We start from the raw sequence: 23,290 nt of genomic DNA, 5'->3' as shown, positions 1-23,290 counted from the left end.
TCTCTGTAAAGCTACTCAGGGCCATTATATTTGTCTACCCATTAGCAGTCAAACCTAAGTATCAGTTTTGCATTTTTCAGTTAGAGAACCTGTTTTTTCATCAGTTAGTGACCTGCCAGGGTAACTTAAGGCATGTGCATAACAGGAAAAGATCCTTCAGTTAAACTGACAAGTTTGGAAGGATTTGATCGGTTACATGAAGCAATCCAAGAGATTGCTGCTCAAAGCACTTCTTAGTACTCTCAGAGGGTGCTACCACTGTTTGACAATCCAGTGATTTGACAGGAGTTGGCAAACCGATACCACCATATTTGTCAGAACAGCAATAAAGATGCCAACTTCTTGGAAGGCACTTCATCTGTCTAAAATTTCACTCAGCTTAATTGCAATTATCTACTGTTACCTTTCACCATGACAAAGGAGTAGCTTTTCCAGCTGTACTATGCATCTGATGAAGGACAAGATGAGACGAGGACAAGCAACACTATCACCAAGAGCACCTGGAGCAGAAGTGCCCTGAGGATGATCCATCTCTGCCTCCTCCAGTGGTCCCCAGTATCTCAAATGCCAGTCTCCAGCCAATTTGATTCACTGCACGTGATATCAAGAAATGACTGGAGGCACTGGATACTGCAATGGCAATGGGCCCTGATAACATTCCGGCAATAGTATTGAAGAATAGTGCTCCAGAATTTGCTGCTCCCCTAGCCAAGCTCTTCCAGTACAGTTACAACACTGGCACCTAAACGTCAATGTGGAAAATTGCCCAGGTATGTCCTGCACACAAAAAGTAGGACAAATCCAACCCGGCCAATTACTGCCCAATCAGTCTACTCTCGATCGTCAGTGAAGTGATGGAAGGGGTCAACAGTGCTATCAAGCAGCACCTGCTCAGCAATAACCTGCTCAGTGACACCCAGTTTGGGTTTCACCAGGGTCACTGAGCTCCTGACCTCATTACAGCCTTGGTTCAAACATGGACAAAACAGCCAAATTCCAGAGGTGAGATGAAAGCGACAGCCCTTGACATCAAGGCCGCATTCGACAAAATGTGGCATCACGGAGCCCTAGAAAAACTGGAATCAATGGGAATCGGGGGAAAACTCTCTGTTGGTTAGAGTCATACCTGTCACATAGGAAGATGGTTGTGTTTGTGGAGGGTCAGTCATATCAGCTCTATCTCTGTAGGAGTCCCTCAGGATAGTGTCCTAGGCCCAACCATCTTCAGTTGCTTCATCAATGACCTTCCCTCCATCATAAGGTCGGAAGGGGAGATGTTGCCCTGATTGCACAATGTTCAGCACCATCCGTGACTCCTCAAATACTGAAGCAGTCCATGTTCAAATGCAACAAAATCTGGACAATATTCAGGTTTGGGTTGACAAGTGACAAGTAACATTCGTGCCACATTAATGCCAGGTAATGACTATCACCAATAAGAGACACTCTTAATCATTGACATACAATGTTGTTACCATCACTGAAACCCCCATTGTCAACATCCTTGGGGTTACCATTCTCTGGAAACCCAACTGGATTTGCAACATAAACACAGTGGCTACAAGAGCAGGTAGAAGCTAGGAGTACTGCGGTACATAACTCACTTCCTGACTCCCCAAAGCCTATCCACCACTTGCTTGGATGGGTGCAGCTCCAACAACACTCAAGACATTTGACACCATCCAAAACAAAGCAGCCCGCTTGATTGGCACTACATCCACAAACATCCACTCCCTCCACCACCGGACGCTCAGAAGCAGCAGTGTGTACTATCTACAGAATGCTCTGCAGCAATTCACCAAAGATCCTTAGACAGCACCTTTCAAACCCATGACCACTTCCATCTGGAAGGACAAGGGCAGCAGATACATGGGGACACCACCACCTGCAAGTTCCCATCCAAGTCACTCACCATCCTGACTTGCAAATATATTGTCGTTCCTTCACAGTCACTGGGTCAAAATCCTGGAAGTTCCACCTGAATGGCATTGTGGGTCAACCCCCAGCATGTGCCCTGCAGCCATTCGAGAAGGCAGCTCACCACCACCTTCTGAAGGGAATAAAGGATGGGCAATAAATCATGGCCAGCCAGCGATGCCTGTGTTCCACGAATGAATGAAAAAAAGCACCTGGAGTAGCATTGGCTACTCAGCTTCATGCCACACTTGGTGTTCAAAGAGTGTTCCTTTTTGAAATCCTGACTTAAAATGGTCGCGTCCTTTCAGCAGGAACTAAGTCCAGAAGATTTCGACCTCCGTCATAGCTGTGTTTCCCACCATTTATCCCTTTAGAACATTGGGCCTCAGGTTTGTTCTTTAGCTCCCGCTGCTCAGAGTTTCAAGATCAGCAGAGGGAGAGTCTGGAGTTTATCTGCAAAGACACCAGTGTTCAGACTCAGGTGTTGCAACAGAATTTTTAAAAAACATACAACCTTTCAGGCACTTCCGAGACTGTCTCAATTCTTTCTCTCTGCTGGGTATGCCACAACCAATCCCACACCTCTGTTCCATTTGGGATCCAGATTATTACATTAAGGAACACCTTTATGGTGAGCAGATGTCTTGCCCTACCATCAGTATGCCCCAATCAAAAAGGCTAAGCCAATTATCTAACCTTGTCAAATTTTAATTATTGCGTTATTTGGTCCATTACGGTCATTTTCTAATCTAAAATTCAGCCTATTTATCTCTTGCCGCAAGGTACATGTTAAGCAATTCTTATTCTGCATGTAAATTAAAATTATCCTTTTATTTATGTTTCAAAACAGCAACTTCTTATTGTTATGTCATTTTTATGGAGGATGTTACACTCCTGAGAATGACATTGGAGGAACAAACTAGGATCTCACTATAACACCACTTGAACACTGACTTACTGTACAAAGCTAAATTTAAAACTTGAGTGTTATGTTGTGGCAATGTTAAATCATGCTCATGGCATTATGGCGTTCTCTGGTATTGCACAACAGACTGAGATGGCCGCAAAACAGAATACTGGAAATACAGTGGCAGTTTGTCAGTATCTGTGGAGGCTCTTTCTAGTATTAACTGAATTATTACTACTTCTGCTTCAAGTTTCCAACATTCAGTTATCCAGGACAAAGCAGGCTGTTTGATTGGTACCCCTTCCACAACAATCACTCACTCAGCAAACAGTGGCAACGGTGTGTACCATCTACAGGATGCATTGCAGGAATTCATTAAGGCTCCTTAGGCAGCACATTCCAAATCCATCATCTCTACCGTCCAGAAGGACAAGGCCAGTAGATTCCTGAGAATACACTTGGAATACTGTGCACAGTTCTATGTACAGTTCTGGTCACTCTATTATAGAAAGAATATTATTAAACTAGAAGGAGTGCAGAAAAGATTTACTAGGATACTACCAGGGCTTGACGGTTTGAGTTATAAGAAGAGGCTGGGTAGACTGAGTCATTTTTTCCTGGAGTGTAGGAGGCTCAGGGGTGATCTTATAGAGGTCTATGAAATAATGAGGGGCATAGATCAGCCAGATAGTCAACATCTTTTCCCAAACGCATGAGAGTCTAAAACTAGAGGGCAGAGGTTTAAGCTGAGATGGGAGAGATGTAAAAGGGTCCAGAGGGGCAATTTTTTCACTAGGAGGGACGTGAGTGTCTAGATCGAGCTGCTAGAGGTAGTAGTAGAGGCGGGTACAATTTTGTCTTTTAAAAAGCAATTTGACAGTTACATGGGTAAGATGGCATAGAGGAATGTGGTCCAAATGGGGGCAATTGGGACTAGTTTAGTGGTAGAAACTGGGCGGCATGGACAAGTTGGACTGAAGTGTCTGTTTCCATGCTGTAAACCTCTATGACCACCACTTGGAGTTTCCTGTCAAAGTCACTCACCATCCTGACTTGGAAATATTTTGTTGTTCCTTCATTGCCGCTGGGTCAAAATCTTGAAACTGCCTCCCTAACAGCACTGTGCGTGTACCTACTCCTCATGGGCATCAGTCGCTCAGGAAGGCAATTTGCCACCACCTTCTCAATGGCTTTTAGGGATGAGCAATAAATGCTGATCCAGCCAGCTATACCCACATCCTGTTAATGAATTTTTAAAAAAATATTTTATCCATGGTTTGGTTTATTATTGGCAGATTTTGCAGTTATTAGAATAGATTTAGTAGTGCCATCAGTTCATCAGCTGAGTCCATTGAACAAGATTTATCATCTTGGTGATTGCTGGCACTAAGGATTTTAACTATGGGCTAGAGGACGGCACAAGTCTAGAAGGGCAAGTGGCAAGATTCCCCCAACTTGTTTGTCTGAAGCTCAAATTAAAACACCCTAGAGCTGTTACAATATCTCTGAACTAACCCCTGCCCATATTCACAGTGAATGACATGCAGATTGGCAGATGTAAAATCTCCCAACTGTGTGCTGTTGGCCATGGAGTCAAAAAATCTGCCTCCAGCGATTAGTTCATGGTCCGTGGAAGAAGAAGTCTGACAGGGATCACTGTGAGGAAATTGGGAATACGACTGGGCTGGGGATATTGAAACTTCTGGGGTGTCAGGTGGTGGTATGGGGTTAGGTGGGTCAGAGGGTGATGGAGGTCAGAGGCCATTGGGGGATCAACGGGGGAGTTGGGGAGAGGTCAGTTGTATGGTTACCCTGTTGTTAGACTAGATTTTTTCTATCTAACATTTGGGTAACTATATAAGTAAGTAAGTCAGAACCGTGCAAAGTCTCTGAGTCTTTTGGGACATCTGAGAATCTGAGGGATCACATTTAGGAGGCTACATCAAGTCTCCAACCATCAGGAAACTGGAAGATCAGGGCATTGTATTTTGCTCTCAAATAAATAGTATAACCTTACACTTATCCATATTAAGTTGTAATTGCTACCTGTCTGTCTGTTTGTTTAGTCCATCTATACTTTTCTGAACTTTTTTATGCTTGTAAACACTATGTCTTATATTACTGTCATTAGTAAACTTAAACATTATGTTCCTACACCCAGGTCCAAATCTTCTATATAAAATTGGAGCCAGCACTGGAAAGCTGGAAATATACACCACTGGTCCAACCCATACAATATCCATTTGTTCTAATTCTTTATTTCCTGTCCATCAACTCAGCCTTTTATACCTGATTCTACACACATCATATGCCGTAGATCAAGGTTGTTGAGGTACCTTATCAATTATAAGAACATAATAAATAGGAGCAAGACTAAGCTTTAGAGTCCCTTGAGCCAACTCCACTGTTCAACAAAATCTTGGCCTACCTTGTCTCCAATTTGCTACCATCACGCTCAGTTCCCTTTGTGCATAGGAATCTATGAAATTTCAGTTTTGAATATACTTAATGACTAAATGACCACAATCCTCTGGCTCAGAAATTATAATCGAGAAGTGGAAAATTCTCTGGAGAGAAACTTGTGACAAGAACTAGGAATTGGTTTCCCTGGAATTTCATCCGATTTGTCTTCGTGCGACCATTTTCCGGTGAGGATAGATGGGTGGATCTTCCATTCATTCTCACTAAATACAGCAGAGTTTAAGGATCACCTGAGGAATGCTGTCATTTGCACCCATGAAAGATTTCAATGGAACCCCCTCCAGCCTAACATTGACAAAAATCCAGCCGTTATCTTTGGGAAGGTCTCAGGCAATCAGCAGACATATTTTATATTTGGGTTTTTCCTTTGGCCTGCACAACCTTAGAAAACACCTTGTGAAGTGTTGTGATCATGGAGTGAATCAGTGCAATATGTAATTAATGCATGCTCCAACGATCCCACTTCAGTGCAGTACTGAGCGGATGCTGCAAAATTGGAGACGCTGCCTGGAATTTTCTGGCTGTTCACGCTCTGCTGCTGCTGCAAGCAAGATCAGAGAATCTGGCACTTAGTCAAATCTCCAAACCCTGCAGTGGGTCCATTAAATCATACTGCGTGAACAGCCGAAAAACTCCCCCCGCAACCTTTCAGATGAGACATTCACAGAATCATAGATGTTACCGTGCGGAAGGCCATTCAGCTCACTGTGCATGTACATCTCTTTGAAAAATATATCCAATTAGTCTCACTCCCCTGCCCTTCCTTCACAGTCAAAGTATTTATCCAACAGCTATTTGAAAGTTGGTATTGATTCCAAACCTCCTGTCTTTACAGGCAATGGACTCCAGATCATCATAACTTGCTGCACAATAAAAAATCTCCACAACCTGCCTTTGGTTCTTCTATCACTTTAAACTGAGGCCTTGCCTGCCTTCTGCGGTGGACATTAAATATCCCAATGCTTCTGTTCAACCTTCAACCTACAACCTACATCACTACAACATACTTGCTCATTGACGTTACTGTCTTTGAGAGTTTGCTGTGCACAGGTTGACTGTTTCATTCCTGACATTATAGATGTGACTACACTTCAAATGTATTTAAGTTCCTGTAAAATGCCTTAGGATTCCTCACCTTCCTTACCTCCCCCAACTTCCTCTATTCTTCCCCTCTCCCTCCCCCCTTTGCTTCCGTTCTCTTTCCTCTTCCTCAAAATGCTTTGTGCACTTTTTCATGTCAGGAGCATTGTACAATTGCAAATTGTTGTAGTGTACTGTAGCACAGAAACTCCTCCCCACTGCAGATGTCTGGACCTTCTGCAAGAATTCATTTCCACAGCGATAGAAGTGTCAGTGACAGAGGGTTTCAGATCACGTACATTACATCACCATGTAAGCATTTGCATGTTTTACTTCAGATCATATTCAACCTATTGCACCTGTCGAAAATTGTATACCCCCTTGCATTCGGACTGCATATTTTCTTATAGCTGACAGAGATGGACATGTGGCTGAACTATAGAGTAAAATATTGCTAGAACTTGTGTGAAAATAAAAACAGGCCTCATAGATAACTCAGTTGTAAGCAGTTCGTTTAATTTCTTCTGTGAATATTGGATCTGAGTATGCTATCCACAAAACTCAGGAAAAAATTGAGATGAGAAATGTTTCTTTCCTCCCATGCAGCATGGATTGTGTTCCCCACGTAAATAATCTCATGTTTTGTCATGAACTGAAAAAATATCACAGTTAGGGACAAGATTGAAATTTATAAGTACTGGCATAGGTGAAGAGGGTGAACACTGTGTGGAACAGATCCAGGATGCAGAAATAGTTTTAAGATTAGATTGACATTTTAGAAGAAGTTCTCTTGGAAATACGCTGCAGGATCTTTCCTGAGGAGGAAATGGTTAAAATAGAGCTATTGTGAAAAAAGCTGCACTGTTAATCTAATGGTTTTAATTTATAGAACCATAGAGTTACTACAGTGCAGAAGGGGGCCATTCAGCCCATCATGTCTGCACTGAATCACCAACAGACCACCTTACCCAGGCCCTTTCCCAAACCGTCTCTCCGTTACTCTACAGGTTTTTTTCCACTAATTCCACTAGCCTATATATCTTGGGACACAAAAAGGCAGTTTAGCATGACCAAGCCACCTACCTGCACATCTTTGGACCGTGGAACAAAATTGGAGCACCCGGAGGAAATCCACCCAGACAGGGGGGAAAAACATGCAAATTCCACACAGTTATCTGAGGCTGGAATTGAACCTGGATCCCTGGTGCTGTGAGACAACAGAGCTAACCACTCTTCTATCGTATCATCCATGTTTTATTCTCCCTTTACAACAAAAATGATTACCTCTTTTAGGACATTGCAACTTCATATGAACTGACATTTTCCTCCTCAACACTTATCACTGATCTGTCAATGACATATGGAAAATAAGAACATAAGAAATAGGAGCAGGAGTAGGCCATCTAGCCCTTCGAGCCTGCCCCGCTATTCAATAAGATCATGGCTGATCTGAAGTGGACCAGTTCCACTCTCCTGCTTTCTCCCCATAACCCTTAATTCCCTTGTCTGTCAAAAACCTATCTACCCGTGACTTAAATATATTTAGCGAGGTAGCCTCCACCACTTCAACGGGCAAAGAATTCCAGAGATTCACCACCCTTTGAGTGAAGAAGTTCCTCCTCAACTCCATTCTAAACTGACCCCCCCCCCCCTATTTTGAGGCTGTGCCCTCTAGTCCTTCTATCCTTTCTAAGCGGGAAAAAACTCTCTACCTCTACCTTATCCATCCCCTTCATTATCTTATACGTCTCTATAAGATCCCCCCCCATCCTTCTAAACTCCAATGAGAACAGACCCAGTCTATTTAGTCTCTCGTCATAGTCCAACCCCCTCATCTCCGGTATCAGCCCAGTGAACCTCCTCTGCACTCCCTCCAAGGCCAATATATCCTTGCGCAAGTGCGGCGACCAAAACTGCACACAGTACTCCAGCTGCGGCCTCACCAGTACCCTGTAGAGTTGCAGCAAGACCTCCCTGCTTTTATATTCTATCCCCCTCGCTATAAAGGCCAGCATCCCATTCGCCTTCTTGATCACCTGCTGCACCTGCAGACTGGGTTTTTGCGACTCATGCACAAGGACCCCCAGGTCCCTCTGCACCGTAGCATGCTGCAGCTTTTCACCTTTTAAATAGTAATCCCTCCTACCATTATTTCTGCCAAAGTGGATAACCTCACACTTGCTAACATTGTACTCCATCTGCCAGGTCCTCGTCCACTCACTCAGCCTATCCAGATCCCTCTGCAGACTTTCCACACCCTCCACGCAATTTGCTTTACCAGTCATCTTCGTGTCATCAGCAAATTTCGTCACCCTACACTCAGCCCCCTCCTCCAGATCATCTACATAAATGGTATATAGCTGAGGCCCCAACACTGATCCCTGCGGCACTCCACTATTCACCAATCGCCAATCAGAATAGCACCCATTGATGCCAACTCTCTGCTTTCTATTAGACAACCAATCCTCTATCCACGCTAACACCTTACCCCCAACTCCGTTGCACTCTGTAGCAACCTTTTATGGGGCACCTTATCAAACGCCTTTTGAAAATCTAGAAACACCACTGGTTCCTCTCTGTCTTCTGCACTAGTCACATCCTCATAGAAATTCAATAAATTTGTCAAACACGACTTCCCCTTAACGAATCCGTGCTGCGTCTGCTCTATCAAACCATTCCTTTCTAGATGCCTTGCTATTTCTTCTTTGATGACGGATTCAAGCATTTTTCCAACTACAGACGTTAAACTAACCTGCCTATAAATCCCTGCCTTTTGCCTGCTACCTTTTTTAAACAGCGGCCGTTACATTAACATTAGCATTAGCCGTTTTCCAATCTTCCGGCACTTCCCCAGAATCCAGTGAATTTTGATAAATAATCACTAAGGCACCCATTATCACCTCTGCCATTTCCTTCAGAACCCTGGGATGCACTCCATCCGGTCCTGGGGACTTGTCCACCTTCAGTCCCATTATTCTATCAAGCACTACCTCTCTAGTGACAGTAATTGCATTCAGGCCCTCAACTCCTACCATCCTTTTATCTTTAATATCCGGCAAACTATTTGTGTCCTCCTCCGTGAAGACCGAGGCAAAAAACTTATTTAAGACCTCAGCCATTTCCTCATCTCCCACTACTAAATGCCTCCTCTCATCCTCTAAGGGTCCAACATTCACTCTAGCCAGCCTCCTCTTCTTTATATATTTATAAAAACTCTTATTGTCCTTTTTTATATTTAGTGCTAGTTTAGCTTCATAGTCTATCCTTCCTTTCTTTATCAACTTCTTAGTCATTCTTTGATGATTTTTAAACCTTTCCCAATCTTCTAATCGCCCACTACTTTTAGCCACTCTGAACGCATCAGCTTTTAATTTAATATTCTCCTCTATGCTAGAAATACATTCAACGCTGAGTCAGGCGGCATCGATATGTATTTCCTGTATCATTGTTTCAAGTGGAAGAGTGGTCCCTGTAAGAACCAAAGACATATCAGATTTTATTTTTTATTTTGCCAACTTGAGCCTCAGGACAATTTTAGGTGCAGTGACGGGGTCCTGTTCCAAGTTTGGAAAGGTAGAGGGAGGTGAGACAAGATAGGCACTGCTGATGTCACCTGTCAAGATATTAATCCTATCCCAAGATTTGGGACGGGGCCTTTGGTCTTGTGCTGAGGTGGGCAGGATTCCTGGAATTTCTATGGCATTATTTTCTCACCACTCATTTCAGTGGAGAATTAAAATAACAAATGCTGTAACAAATGTCTCTGCAGGAGAGTCAAAGTCCTTTGGGACAAATGATCGAACTAACAGTTGCGTGTTCTGTCTTTTTAGTTAACCCTGGCTGCGGAGGAAGATATGAAGATAGCAAAGGCATTCTCACCTCCCCCAACTGGCCTCATCCATATCCCAGCAACCAGCAATGTGTCTACATTATCCGACAGCCCGTCGAGGAGCGCGTTCATCTCCACTTCACACATATGGAGTTGGAATCCCACGACAGCTGCTCCTCAGCCTACATAGAGGTGAATTGTTCCTTCTACACACTTTCAAAGTATGCTTTCAGGAAGTTATATAGTCTTAAGTGTTATAGGAATTGATCATTTTGAAAGTGAACTGATTGCAGTTGCTGCAAATTTGCAATGTAACGATTAACAGATTAGAAGATGACTAGACTGTCATTTGGCACTGCGGATACATACACTCCTACGAGATACACTGGGTAGAATTTTCCCTTTTTGTAACTATGGGTGGAATTTTGAGCCCACATTAGCTGTCAGCAAGAATGGTGACTTAAATGCATAACATGTTGGCGAGATCGTGATTTCTGATTTTCCACGCTCCTTGCCAGTGACATAGCAATGTTCCCACCCAGGAAGATCGGGAACCTCATTTAAATGCATCAGCATCTTATTAGCGAGCCCTCCTGCCAGGACTTTCCCCCCACCCCTCTGAATGACGTCATACTGGCATGGTTTACAACAGCTGTGTGAAAATGAGAACCTGGCGACCTCATTTCCCAGGGGCATATTAGAGGTGAACACCAAGGTCATCATTACCTTCCAGGATATAAACTGCAGAGTGGACACTGGAGAGGATGTTTGTAGGGGGGTGGGGGGTGGGTGGGCTGTGGAAATCCTGATAAGTGCAACATGGGACTGGGCATGGGGAGAGTTCAATGTCAGCATTTCAGGAGAGTGGGGTCACTCACAGGCACTAGTGGCCCTTCATGGCTGTGAGCCTCTAGGTTTCAATGATCCATGTGCTGGTGATGTTGCCCTTGACACTTCGCTGGGCTTGTGGTGATGACACTGCTGAGGGATTGGTCTTCTGGTGTGGTGGCTTGAATTAAGAGAAGATGGGTGAGATCACAGGGTCATGCGCAGGGGGTGACAATGAGATCGCTGGCTGGGGTCCTGTGAAATGCCAGGCTGCATGGGCAGGGTAGAGGATTCTGAGCTGTGATGAGCAGGTTTGCTTATAATGTTTGCTTATAATGAGATTCCAGTGCCTGGACAGATCCGGGGATCCCTGCCAAAGAACTCCCAAAGGGTGTTCCACATCACTGTGGCCTGCTGTGTTCTGGCACTGTAACAGGATAAGGTCCTTGATGGGGAGGACATGAGAAGTGCCACATCTGCTCAGATGAAAATGCTGTCAGGAAGTGTGGTGAGGGCAACCTGCAGAAAAGGTGGGAGAAGGATTTCAGGCAATTACCAGGGCCCCTGCTTGGGGTGCAAAATTAGGGATGCACTCATAGCCTTTTGATTTGGGGATGACCAGGACTAGAGTGTCAAGACGCCCTACCTTGACTCTTCTCATTACTGTGGTGCCCGCAGGAGGTCATCCTGATGGGCACACCTTTCATGGGCAGGGTGCTGGAGCAATGGACCAGATACTGCAGGGGAATGGTGATGACTGCAGTGAGGACAGAGATAAGCGTCTCTAATCCTCTGTGAATATCTATTTCTTAATTATTTGTTCATGGGATGTGACCATCATTGGTTGGGTCAGTATTTATCGCCCATCCTTGAGGACATTTAAGATTCAACTGCATTGCTGTAGATCTGAAGTTACATGTAGGCCAGGCCAGATAAGAATGACAGATTTCCTTCCCTAAAGGACATTAGTGAACCAGATGGGTTTTCATGACAATCAACAATGGTTTCATGATTATCATTAGACTTTTAATTCCAGATTTTTATTTTTGGTGAATTCAAATTTCACTATCTGCCATCGGCATTATGTTGGATTATGGGTCCAGTGACAATACCAGTATGCCATTGTCCCTCTAGGCTGCTCCATGAGATAGAGGGGCTCCTTCAGTGATTTCCAGAAGCCCCACCATCCTGTGACACTGACACCCGTGGATTCCCACTCAGCCCAGAACTATGCAGCTGAAGCACTACATCATGGAGCTCAAATCCTCAAACATGGAGGTCATGAGCTGACCCTCCTGTCTGCCCAATCTCTATAAACCTGTGGATTTACCATGGCCAATCCAGCTAAGCTACACATCTTTGGATACTAAGGGGCAATTTAGCATGGCCAATCCGTCTAAGCCGCATGTCTTTGGACTGTGGGAGGAAACCCATGCAGACACAGGGAGAACGTGCAAACCCCACACAGACAAGTCACCCAAGGCTGGAATTGAACGCAGGTTCCTGGCACTGTGAGGCAGCAGTGCTAACCGCTGTGTCACTGTAATGAACCAGGTAGAGGCATGGGTGTTGGAGTAAACAATGTTAGTTACATGGATAAGATGGATATAAAGGAGTATGGTCCAAACACCCATGAGTGGGATGACAGATATGGTGCCCTTTCATTGCTGATCTCCAGGATGTCTTCCTTGGAGTGGCTTGAGTCCATGGTGTTCAGGGGCCATGAGAATGGTCTGGGCTGGTCTACTGACTGTTGCTGACCTGAGATAATGCATTACCGTGCAATTTTTCAGGGATGATTGTGCTCCATTTAAAAATAAATAGTGCAAATGTGTCGATAGTTCCATGATCAAACAAACCTTGATTCCCATCTTTGTGCTCTTAGCATGTGGATAAGGCATCACTAAGCCGTACCCTTCCCAACATAATAGTCTGTAGCAAGAAACACATGGTGAATTAGGGAGGGACAGCACTTAGTGAAAAATATAGCATCCCACACAAAGGAATCATGCCTGTATATGTGTGTATGTGGGAGGATTACTGTGGTGAAAGAAGACCTAAAACTACCAATACTTTCCTTCATTTTGCTAATGTGCCTGTTAGGCACAGAAGATTGATTTGGTTGGAAGATTGTCTATTTCTTTGAAGACTGTTCCAGAAAATGCTCTGTATTTTCTGTGGCCAGAAAATATGGCATTTTTCTCAAAGTTTGATTGAAGAAAATAACTCTCTTGATCGGACCAATCCAAACCCATTGGTGAATTCCAATTAAGATTAAATCACAGTAATGTCATGTAACATTTTTGAACTCCCCATTGAAGTGTTCCAATGTGGAATGTTTAAAAGCAGTTTGTTTGTTATTTCTGGCTGGTCAATGAGAGTTTGACAGATTTCCCTCAGTAGCTTTTTATTAGGGTGGCACAGCAGTTAGCAGTGGTGCCTCACAGCACCAGGGATCCGGGTTCAATTCCCAGCTTGGGTCACTGTCTGTGCGGAGTCTGCACATTCTCCCCGTGCCTGTGTGGGTTTCCTCTGGATACTTCAATTTCCTCCCAGGTTCAAAGATGTGCAGGTTAGGTGGATTGGCTGTGCTAAATTGCCCCTTAATGTCAAGGAACTAGCTAGGGTAAATGCACGGGGTTACGGGCATAGGCCTTGGGTGGGATTGTGGTCAGTGTAGACTCGGTGAGCAGAATGACCTTCCTCTGCACTGTAGGATTCTATGATTCTATGACTCATGGGATGTGGGCATTGCTGTCTAGCACTTATTACCTATACCTGATAAAGCGGGCTATGCAGCGAGTTCGATTAAGACATTACTTTTCCCCTTCCTGCAGAAAAGTTTCACTGAGGTCCATTCAGCATATTGTATTAAAAACATGTTCTTACAGGAAGAGAGCAGGCTCGAAGGACTGAATTTGCCTACTTCCTTTCCTAATTCCCATGTTTCTATGTACTCAGCCTGCAAAAAAGATATGAAAAATCAGCAAAAGATTGCTTACTCTAAACAGAATAATGCATATTGTTATTTCTGCTATAGTGGTGTTTCCAAATAATCTCTGACAGGGCAAATCAAAGGATTCACCAACTGTTCTATTGATTCTATCCAGTAATGCATGTGTTAACTTGGTGTGTTTCTAATTTTAAACAGTGATAAGTGTAGTCACAAATAGTGCACAACATGTCAGAAAAAAAGAACCACTGGTAAATATAAAGCTGTCCTTGATGACATTTTATGGATATGACCATCTTCACGTTTCTAGTATTCTCATGGTTTCAGCACATTTTTCAAACAAGCTAATTGCGTTATTTGATGCAATATTTATGATACTGCATTGTAATTCACTGTATCTATATTTTAACATAATTTTCAGAGCACCAATGGTACCAAATGCAAATGTAATGACACCCACTCACCAATATCTGATAAGCGCTTCTTTTCTTGATTGCCAATAGGGCCTGTAAGGATTGTAACAGCTTACCAGCTAGGATACAAAAACAATAATCTTGTATCCTGAGACCCATGATTGTCTGCCAGAGAATGTGATTGGGGAAGATCTTATGGCTCTTCCTCGAATCCCAATGCTGCCCATCACTCAGATTGCACATCAGCTCATTGAATATCACTGGGCATAAATTGGAGTTCTGTGATTCAGAGGACCGTAAAATATGCATGAAGGCATACTTCTGAGTGCATATCTGTAGTATGGGCGGCTGCAACATTTCCTCATGAGCCTTGGAGACCTCAGATGCATCATGCCACATCTGTCTGCTTCTCTAGTGACACCAGCTTCTGGTATTATGGCACTTGTTTCAAGGATGGCCAGTATTGTGTGGCACTGTCAAGTTGAAGTCCCCTCCAAGGGCAACTCGGGATGGGCAATAAATGCTGGCCAGCCAGTGACATCTATGTCCCATGAACAAACAAAAAGTAACTGTCTCTGCTGACGCTTCTGAACATTTGTTCCTTTGAAGGGATCCTGGACTACTCGACCTAGGGAGGCTGTTTTCTTCCTGTGAAGAAATAATCATCTTTTTCTCTTCCACTGCTACTTCTTTATTCTGACTACTGTAGTATTGATCTGTTGACAATCCTTTTAATTGTTTAAGTAATCCTTCACAATTGTGAGTGTGTGGATGCTGCTTCTTGTGCAGGAAGGATACCAGGACAGAATTGGTGAGCGTGTTACAGCAGCTTTTGTTCAGAAATGCTTGGAGAGTTATTGGAGTGACAGACTCTTTCTCCAAGACGCTTTCTCACTCTGCAAGACCAAAGAGCTTGTTTAATGGGATGGATAGGATAGAGGTGGAAAGACTCTTCCCGCTCAAAAAAGACAGTAGGACTAGGGGGCACAGCCTCAAGATAAAGGGGGGGCGGTTCAGAACGGAGTTGAGGAGGAACTTCTTCACTCAAAGGGTGGTGAATCTCTGGAATTCTCTGCCCGTTGAAGTGGTGGAGGCTGCCTCGCTAAATATTTTTAAGAAGCGGGTTGATGGGTTTTTGATAAGAGAGGGGATTAAGGGTTATGGGGAGAGGGCGGGAAAGTGGAACTGAGCCACGACAGATCAGCCATGATCTTATTGAATGGCGGGGCAGGCTCGAAGGGCCAGATGGCCTACTCCTGCTCCTATTTCTTATGTTCTTATGTTCTTATGTTCTTAATTGTACACATAATAACATTTTCTCTTTCGGCACAGTGGCACAGTGGTTAACACTGCTGCCTCGCAGTGCCATGGATCAGGGTTCAATTCCAACCTTGGGTGATATCTGTGTGGAGTTTGCATGTTCTTCCTGTGTCTACATGGGTTTCCTCTAGATGCTCTGCTTTCCTCCCACGGTCCAAAGGTGTATTGGTTAGGTGGATTGGTCATGCTAAATTGGCCCTTATTGTCCATTGATTAGGTGGATTAGCTATGGAAATGCAGAGGATTACGGGAATATGATTGGGAGAAGTCAGTGCAGACTTGTTGGGCCAAATAGCCTCCTTCTGCACTGTAGGGACTCTATGGCTCTATAGAAGGTTATGTCAGTAATTTAAGAAAGCATGAGAAACTGAAAGTATACGTGATGAATCATGCAAATCCTTCCACCTACCCAAACAGGGTCAGAATTGATAATAAGTGCCTTGCCAGTGATGCCTATCTTCTGTGAATAAATAAATAATTTGATTTAAGAAGGAATGGGGACTCTCAGTGCTTGGAGTTCTTGTGCCCCCAACTCTCAAAATGGCTCAATGTTACTTCAGTGACAATACATCCAGTGAGATGTGGGCAGCACAACAGTGGTTAGCACTGGTACCTCACAGTGTCCAGGGACTCGGGTTCAATTCTGGCCTTGGGTCATTGTCCATGTGAAGTTTACACATTCTACACGTGTCAGCGTGGGTTTCCTCCGGGTGCTGCTCCGGTTTCCTCCCACAGTCCAAACATGTACAGGTTAGGTGCATTGGCCATGCTAAACTGATCCTGGTGTCCGGGTGATTAACAGGGTACATAAGTGGGGTTACAGGAATAGTTCCTGAATGGGATTGTGGTCAGTGCAGACTCAAAGGGCCTAGTAGCCTCCTTGTGCACTGTAGAGATCCTATGATTCTATGAGATCATGTGTAACTGGCTGCTGAATAGAAAGCCCCAAACTGGGATCTCTGATAAAAGATCAAATCATTTTAAAAGGTTTATTCAAGTGTGACTCCTTTACAAAGTGGGCTGCAGAGTATGGGTAGAGAAGCAAGGGAGTATTCTTTGTGGGACAGTGGAAAGGATCTGACAGTACCCTCCCCCAGAAAGAACCAGTCAGTCTTCTACAGTTTGCTGAACTGCTAACATTGTTGAAATAAAGGTACCTCCCTGTGGCTCTGAAAACTGACAGTGTCAGCAGTGGAGTTCCTGAGTGTTGATGTATTCCAACATTTAAGTTGGGATGTCTGTTGTATCCTAATTTTCCATCTCCACTGAATGTTTAAACCACATGGGGACTCCATTTAACCCCTGTTCCAAAGGGTGGCACCGCTCTTTATTGAATACTCCCTCATAGCTGCAATTGGGTTTCAGTTTAGATTGTGGACTGAAGGTCCAGGCTTGAAACAATTGACTTAGAGGTAAAAATGTTGACAATCAACTTAAGCTAGTAGATACAATCATGCTAGGTGGTATCAAAAACAGCTTTATAAATGACAATGTTGCTCAAGTCATGGCTGAAACATTGGTTCTTTATTTGAAGACCTTCTTCATTCATTATGATTTGAGTGATGAGCACACCACATTGGTAAACCACTGAAATACTTTTCCGGTGAAAAGGCAGATGTTTGGTTTGATCTTTCCCTGAATTTCATTTGGATTTCAGGTTCGAGATGGTGAAGCAGAGACAGATCCTCTAATCGGCAAGTTCTGTAATGCTACCCTCCCGGCTCCCATCACCACTAGTGGAAACACACTGTGGCTTAAGTTTAAAGCAGATGTTTCTGTTGCAAGAGGAGGCTTTCGTGCTGTGTATGAAGTTGGTAAGGATTCCCTTTTGCTTTTAGTTGTAAGACCTGGACAATGATAGAATACAACAACGATGTGTTCCAACTGAGCTTCACAAGTATCATGCGCCATTGTAGTATTTACTGTGGCATAAAGCGATAGAGCAAGATGGGTATGAATATTTTCCCACAGGGTGAGCACCTGCATATGTTGTAGCATTCCCATCCATATAAGCATTCCAGTTTATTTATTCATTCATGGGATATGAGTCCAGCTGGCAAGACTTGTCCATCCCTAATTACCCTCTCGAGAATGATGCTGAGTCACCTTCTTGAATTGCTGTGTCCACCCTGCTCATCCCAACTGTTGTAAATACTGGACAAATCAGATCCCATACTGAAACCTGGCTTGATAGATCCTATCTTTTACTTTTTGTTTGAGAAGCTGGTGAAGTTAGTTACTGAACATATTCACAGGAGTCTGCTGATGAATGTTAACACACACAAAAAGCACTTATTAAACAAAAAGGCAAACTAAATTACACCACACATTAAGGTGGGATTTTCCAGCCACGCTTGTCCCCAAGACTGGAAAATCCCACCTGAAGTCAACGGGACTTTGCATGGTCCTGTTCCACCCGCTAAGATTCCTGTGGCAGGCAGCATGGAAAAATGCTGCCCTTGGATTGCAAAGGTCTTAACACAAGCACAAAAATGTAATTCAAATATTCACTACTTCTTCACTCCAGGCCTCCTCAGGATGCCAGGCCTCCATTGTAGATGCCAGGCTTTAGCCAATTTAGTTCACTTGGCATGACATTAAGAAATAGTTGAAGAAACTGGTCAGGCAGTGGATCTGACAGAACTTGCCGCACCTAAGCCTAACTATTCCAGTAGAACTACAACACTGGCATCTCCCCAGAAATGTGGAAAATTGCCCAAATCTCCTGTATACAAAAAGCATGACAATTACCCTCCCCATTAGTTTACTCTTGACGATCAATAAACTGATGGAAGGGAACATCAATGATGCTATCAAGCAGCCCTTGCTTGGTAATAACTGAAACTTGGTTTGGGTTCTGCCAGAGACACTTAGCTCCTGATCGCATTGCAGCCTTGCTTCAAACATAGACAGAAGAAGTGAACTCCAGAGCTTTGATTTGATTTGATTGTCACATGTATTGGTATAAAGTGAAAAGTATCATCTCTTGCATGCTATATAGACAAAGCATTCCGTTCATAGAGAAGGAAAGGAAAGAGTGCAGAATGTAGTGTTACACTTATAGCTAGGATGTAAAGACCATAAGCTACAGGAGCAGCATCAGGCCATTTGGCCCATTGAGCCATTCAATCATGGCTAATATGATTCTCATCCCCATTCTCCTGCCTTTTCCCCATAATCCTTGGTCTCCTTATTGATCAAAGACCTATCTATCTCTGTCTTAAAGACACTCAATGACCTGGCCTCCATACCCCTCTGTTGCAAAAAGTTCTATTGATTCACCACCCTCTGGCTGAAGAAATTCCTCCTCATCTCAGTTTTAAAGGAACATCCCTTCACTCCACGGTGAACTCCCACTAGCCTCTCCCACTAGTGGAAACATCCTCTCCACGTCCGCTCTATTTAGGCCTCTCAATATTCTGTAAATTTCAATTAGATCCCCCCCTCATCCTTCTAAACTCTATCGAATATAGACCCAGTCTCCTGAACTGCTCCTCATATGTGAGGTAGCTCTGTTCAAAAATCTGATGGCAGCAGGGAAGAAGCTGTTCTTGAGTCGGTGAGAAACGCTGCCCTTGACTTCAATGCAGCATTTGATTGAGAAGGACATCAAGAAGCCTAGCAAAACTGGAGTCAATGGGCAGTAGGAGAAAATATCTCTGCTGGTTGGAGTCATACCCAAGGAAGATGGTTGTGCTTGTTGGAGATCAATCATCTCAGCTCCAGGACATCATTGCAGGAGTTCCCCAGGGTGGTATTCTAGGCCCAGCAATCTTCAGCTGCTTCATCAATGCCCTTTCTTCAATCATATGATCAGAAGTGGGGATGTTCACACAATGTTCAGCAGCATTTGCAACTCCACAAGAGGCAGAATGTAATGATCAAAGCTTGTTTTGTGACTGGGAGCCTGTGTCCAGTGCCATACTGCAGTAGTCATTGCTGGGTCTTTTGCTGTTTGTAGTGTACCTTAATGATCTAGATATGAAAGTAGGAGATATGATCAATATATTCGCACAATACATGGGAATTAATGGTGTGATAAATAGCAAGGAGGAAAACCTTAGATTACAGGATGATTTAGGCGCCTGGTCAAATGGGCAGGATAGTGGCAAATGGAATTTAACCCTGAAAAGTGTGAGGTAATGCATTTTGAGAGAACTAACAAGTCAAGGGAATTCACAATGAATGAAAGGATGCTAGGAAGTACAGAGGATCAGTAGTACTTCAAGTGCATGTCCAAAGATCCCTCAAGGCAGCAAGACAGGTAGATAAGACATATGGGATACTTGCCTTTATTGACAAAGCATAGAATACAAGAGCAGGGAAGTTGAGATGGAGCTAATTAAGCCACAGCTGGCCACCACACTATGGGAAGGTTGCGATTGCACTGGAAAGAGTACAGAGGAGATTCACCAGAATGTTGCCTGGGCTGGAGCATTCCAGTTATGAAGAGAGAGGCTGGTTAGGATTGGGTTGTTCTCCTTAAAAGAGGCTGAGGGGGAGATTGATAGAGGTGTACAAAATTGTCAGGGACATAGATAGGGTAAATAGAAAGGACCTTTTTCCTCTTCATGGGAGGGTTAAAGCTATGTACATAGCTTTAAAGTAAGAAGCAGGAGATTTAGAGAGGATTTGAGGCAAAACCTTTTCACCCAGAGAGCGGTGGGAATTTTAAACTCACTGCCTGAAAGGGTGACAGAGGCAGGAACCCTCACAACATTATAGAAGCATTTAGCTGAGCACTTGACACAATGGTTAGCACTGTTGCCTCACAATGCCAACGACCTCGTTCAATTCCCAGTTTGGGTCACTGTCCATGCAGAGACTGCACATTCTTGCTGTATCTATGTGGATTTCTCCCAGGTGCTTCAGTTTCGTCCCACACTGCAAAAGACATGCTGGCTAGATGCATTGGACATGCTAAATTCTCCCTCAGTATACTGGAACATGTGCTGGAGTATGGTGACGAGACGATTTTCACAGTAATGTCATTGCAGTGTTAATGTAAGCCTACTTGTGACACAAATAAATAAACTTTATACTTAAAAAAGAACACTTGAAATGCCATAGCATACGAGGCTATGGACCAAGTGCTGGAAAATAGGAATGGAATAGATATGGACCTTGATGGACTGTGCAAACATGATGGGCCAAAGGGTCTCTTTTTGTGTTGCAAAACTCTGTGACTCTCTAACCTCCATTGATCAGTTGGGCCATATGGCCTGTTTCTGTGCTGTAAGTTTTATATCATATGTGACAGTGGAAGGTAAAATAAATATGCACGGAAAAGTAAGAATTATATTAAGTAAAAGAATATCCAAAAACTGGCAACACAGAGAAATAGAGAAGAACGGTAGAATGTGAAGGTGCATGAACTAGTTAACATTATGTTTGTTTTTTTAACATGAGGTCACACTTATAAAAGTACTTGGATAAACTCACTGACCTAACATTCCAAGAAACTCTGAGAATGGTATGTCCCTCTCTCTGCATAGTCCCTATTGGGAGAGCAGAATTGGTCAATTTGTCCTACTAAGGTATAAAAATTCTTTAAAGTTTCCCAGTACGTTTTCCCATTTGAATGCAAAATCCTGTCAGTAATTGGAGCAAACGAAGGGAAGGGATTTTCGTAAATGAGTCTGGATGGAACTGAAAGTTAGAAATTAAGGAAGAAAGGACTTTGATCATCTGATGTACTCTTACTAGTCAATCTCCTCAAATAAAATGACATCAAGATAGATTTAGCAAAGTCTAATATGCATGAAACTATTTATGTAAACGAAAACAACAAATGGCAGAGTCATGTGCACATTTGGGCATTTATATTTCAGACCAAGAACATTTTTCCAAAAATCTATCCCCAATTAGAATTCTTTTCTGCGATTAATATTTTAAAATAGTCTCCTGCACTGGAAACAAAGGGGGAGAAAAAAGGCTGAAGTTCACATTTTTGAAGTTCTTGTAAAACAGCCTAGTTGTGAAAGAAAACATTCATTTGCACAGGTCTGGTGATGCCCTTTTGAAAATATGCCTTATCTGGTATTCGAGAATGGATGCCATAAGTCATTGAGTATAACACACACGCAAATATCTTAGAACATGAGTTTAATCACAACAGTTTGTATTTATATAGCATCTTAAATGTACTTCACAGAGACTTCATAAAACAAAATATTAGTCTGAACCATGTAGATATTGAGCACGTGACTAAAACTTGGTCAAAACAGCAATTTTAAACAGCATAACATAGGAAATAAAGACATAGAACAATTTCCAAACAAGATTCAAAATTTTAAAATTGAGATTTTGCTTAAATAGCACATAGAACATAGAACATTACAGCGCAGTACAGGCCCTTCGGCCCTCAATGTTGCGCCGACCAGTGGATCCAATCTAATGACCCTCTAACCTAAACTATTCCAATGTTATCCATATGCCTACCCACTGACCATTTGAACGCCCTTAAAGTTGGCGAGTCCACAACTGCTGCAGGCAGGGCATTCCACGCCCTTACTACTCTCTGATTAAAAAACCTACCTCTGACATCCGTCCTATAATTACCACTCCTTAATTTAAAGCTATGTCCCCTCGTGTTAGCCATCACCATCCGAGGTAAAAGGCTCTCACTGTCCACCCTATCTAACCCTCTGATCATCTTGTATGCCTCAATTAGGTCACCTCGTAACCTTCTTCTCTCTAATGACACTATTCTCCCCTGAATCTGGCTAAGTTAGGGGTTCCACTCGTAGACACGCAGGGTAGAATAGGTGTAGGAGGATGCGGCGGCGCGGGCTCGTTGGGCTGAAGGGCCTGTTTCCCGTGCTGGGTTGTTCTTTGTTCTTTGTTCTTGAAAATAACCTCAAATCCCTCAGCCTTTCCTCATAAGACCTTCCCACCATACCAGGCAACATCCTGGTAAACCTCCTCTGTACCCTTTCCAATGCTTCCACATCTTTCTTATAATGCGGTGACCAGAACTGTACGCAATACTCCAAGTGCGGCCGCACCAGAGTTTTGTACAGTTGCAACATGATCTCGCGGCTCCGAAATTCAATCCCTCTACCTATAAAAGATAACACACCATATGCCTTCTTAACAACCTTATCAACCTGGGTGCCAACTTTCAGGGATCTATGCACATGTACACCGAGATCTCTCTGCTCGTCGACACTACCAACAGTCCTTCCATTAGCCCAATACTCTGTAATCCTGTTACTCTTACCAAAGTGAATCACCTCACACTTTTCCGCATTAAACTCCATTTGCCACCTCTCAGCCCAGCTCTGCAGCATTTCTATGTCCCTCTGCAAACTGTAACATCCATCCTCACTATCTACAACTCCTCCGACTTTGGTTTTGTCAGTAAATTTACTAACCCATCCTTCTACACCCTCATCTAGGTCATTTATAAAAATGACAAACAGCAGTGGTCCCAAAATAGATCCCTGAGGCACACCACATGTAACTGAACTCCAGGTTGAATATTTCCCATCAACCACCACCCTCTGTCTTTTATCAGCTAGCCAATTCCTGATCCAAACTGCTAAATCACCCTCAATCCC

The 23,290-nt window shown here is 43.4% G+C and overlaps 1 protein-coding gene across 1 annotated transcript in view; it reads left to right on the top strand.

The window, feature by feature from the left end:
• cubn (cubilin (intrinsic factor-cobalamin receptor)) overlaps positions 1-23,290 on the top strand; it is a 327,704-nt gene that overhangs the window by 33,451 nt on the left and 270,963 nt on the right. Inside the window, exons 13-16 of the mRNA XM_080214655.1 lie at positions 3,075-3,109; positions 6,586-6,697; positions 10,216-10,406; positions 17,386-17,542. Of these exons, the coding sequence (XP_080070781.1) occupies positions 3,075-3,109; positions 6,586-6,697; positions 10,216-10,406; positions 17,386-17,542 (495 nt within the window). The remainder of the gene's footprint in view (positions 1-3,074; positions 3,110-6,585; positions 6,698-10,215; positions 10,407-17,385; positions 17,543-23,290) is intronic.

This window comes from Carcharhinus amblyrhynchos, chromosome 2 (assembly GCF_965287045.1).
Source record: "Carcharhinus amblyrhynchos chromosome 2, sCarAmb.v2.hapA, whole genome shotgun sequence".
Lineage (NCBI taxonomy): Eukaryota > Metazoa > Chordata > Chondrichthyes > Carcharhiniformes > Carcharhinidae > Carcharhinus > Carcharhinus amblyrhynchos.
The sequence above is the reverse complement of the archived record's forward strand: the minus strand, read 5'-3'. Positions and strand labels throughout refer to the sequence as shown.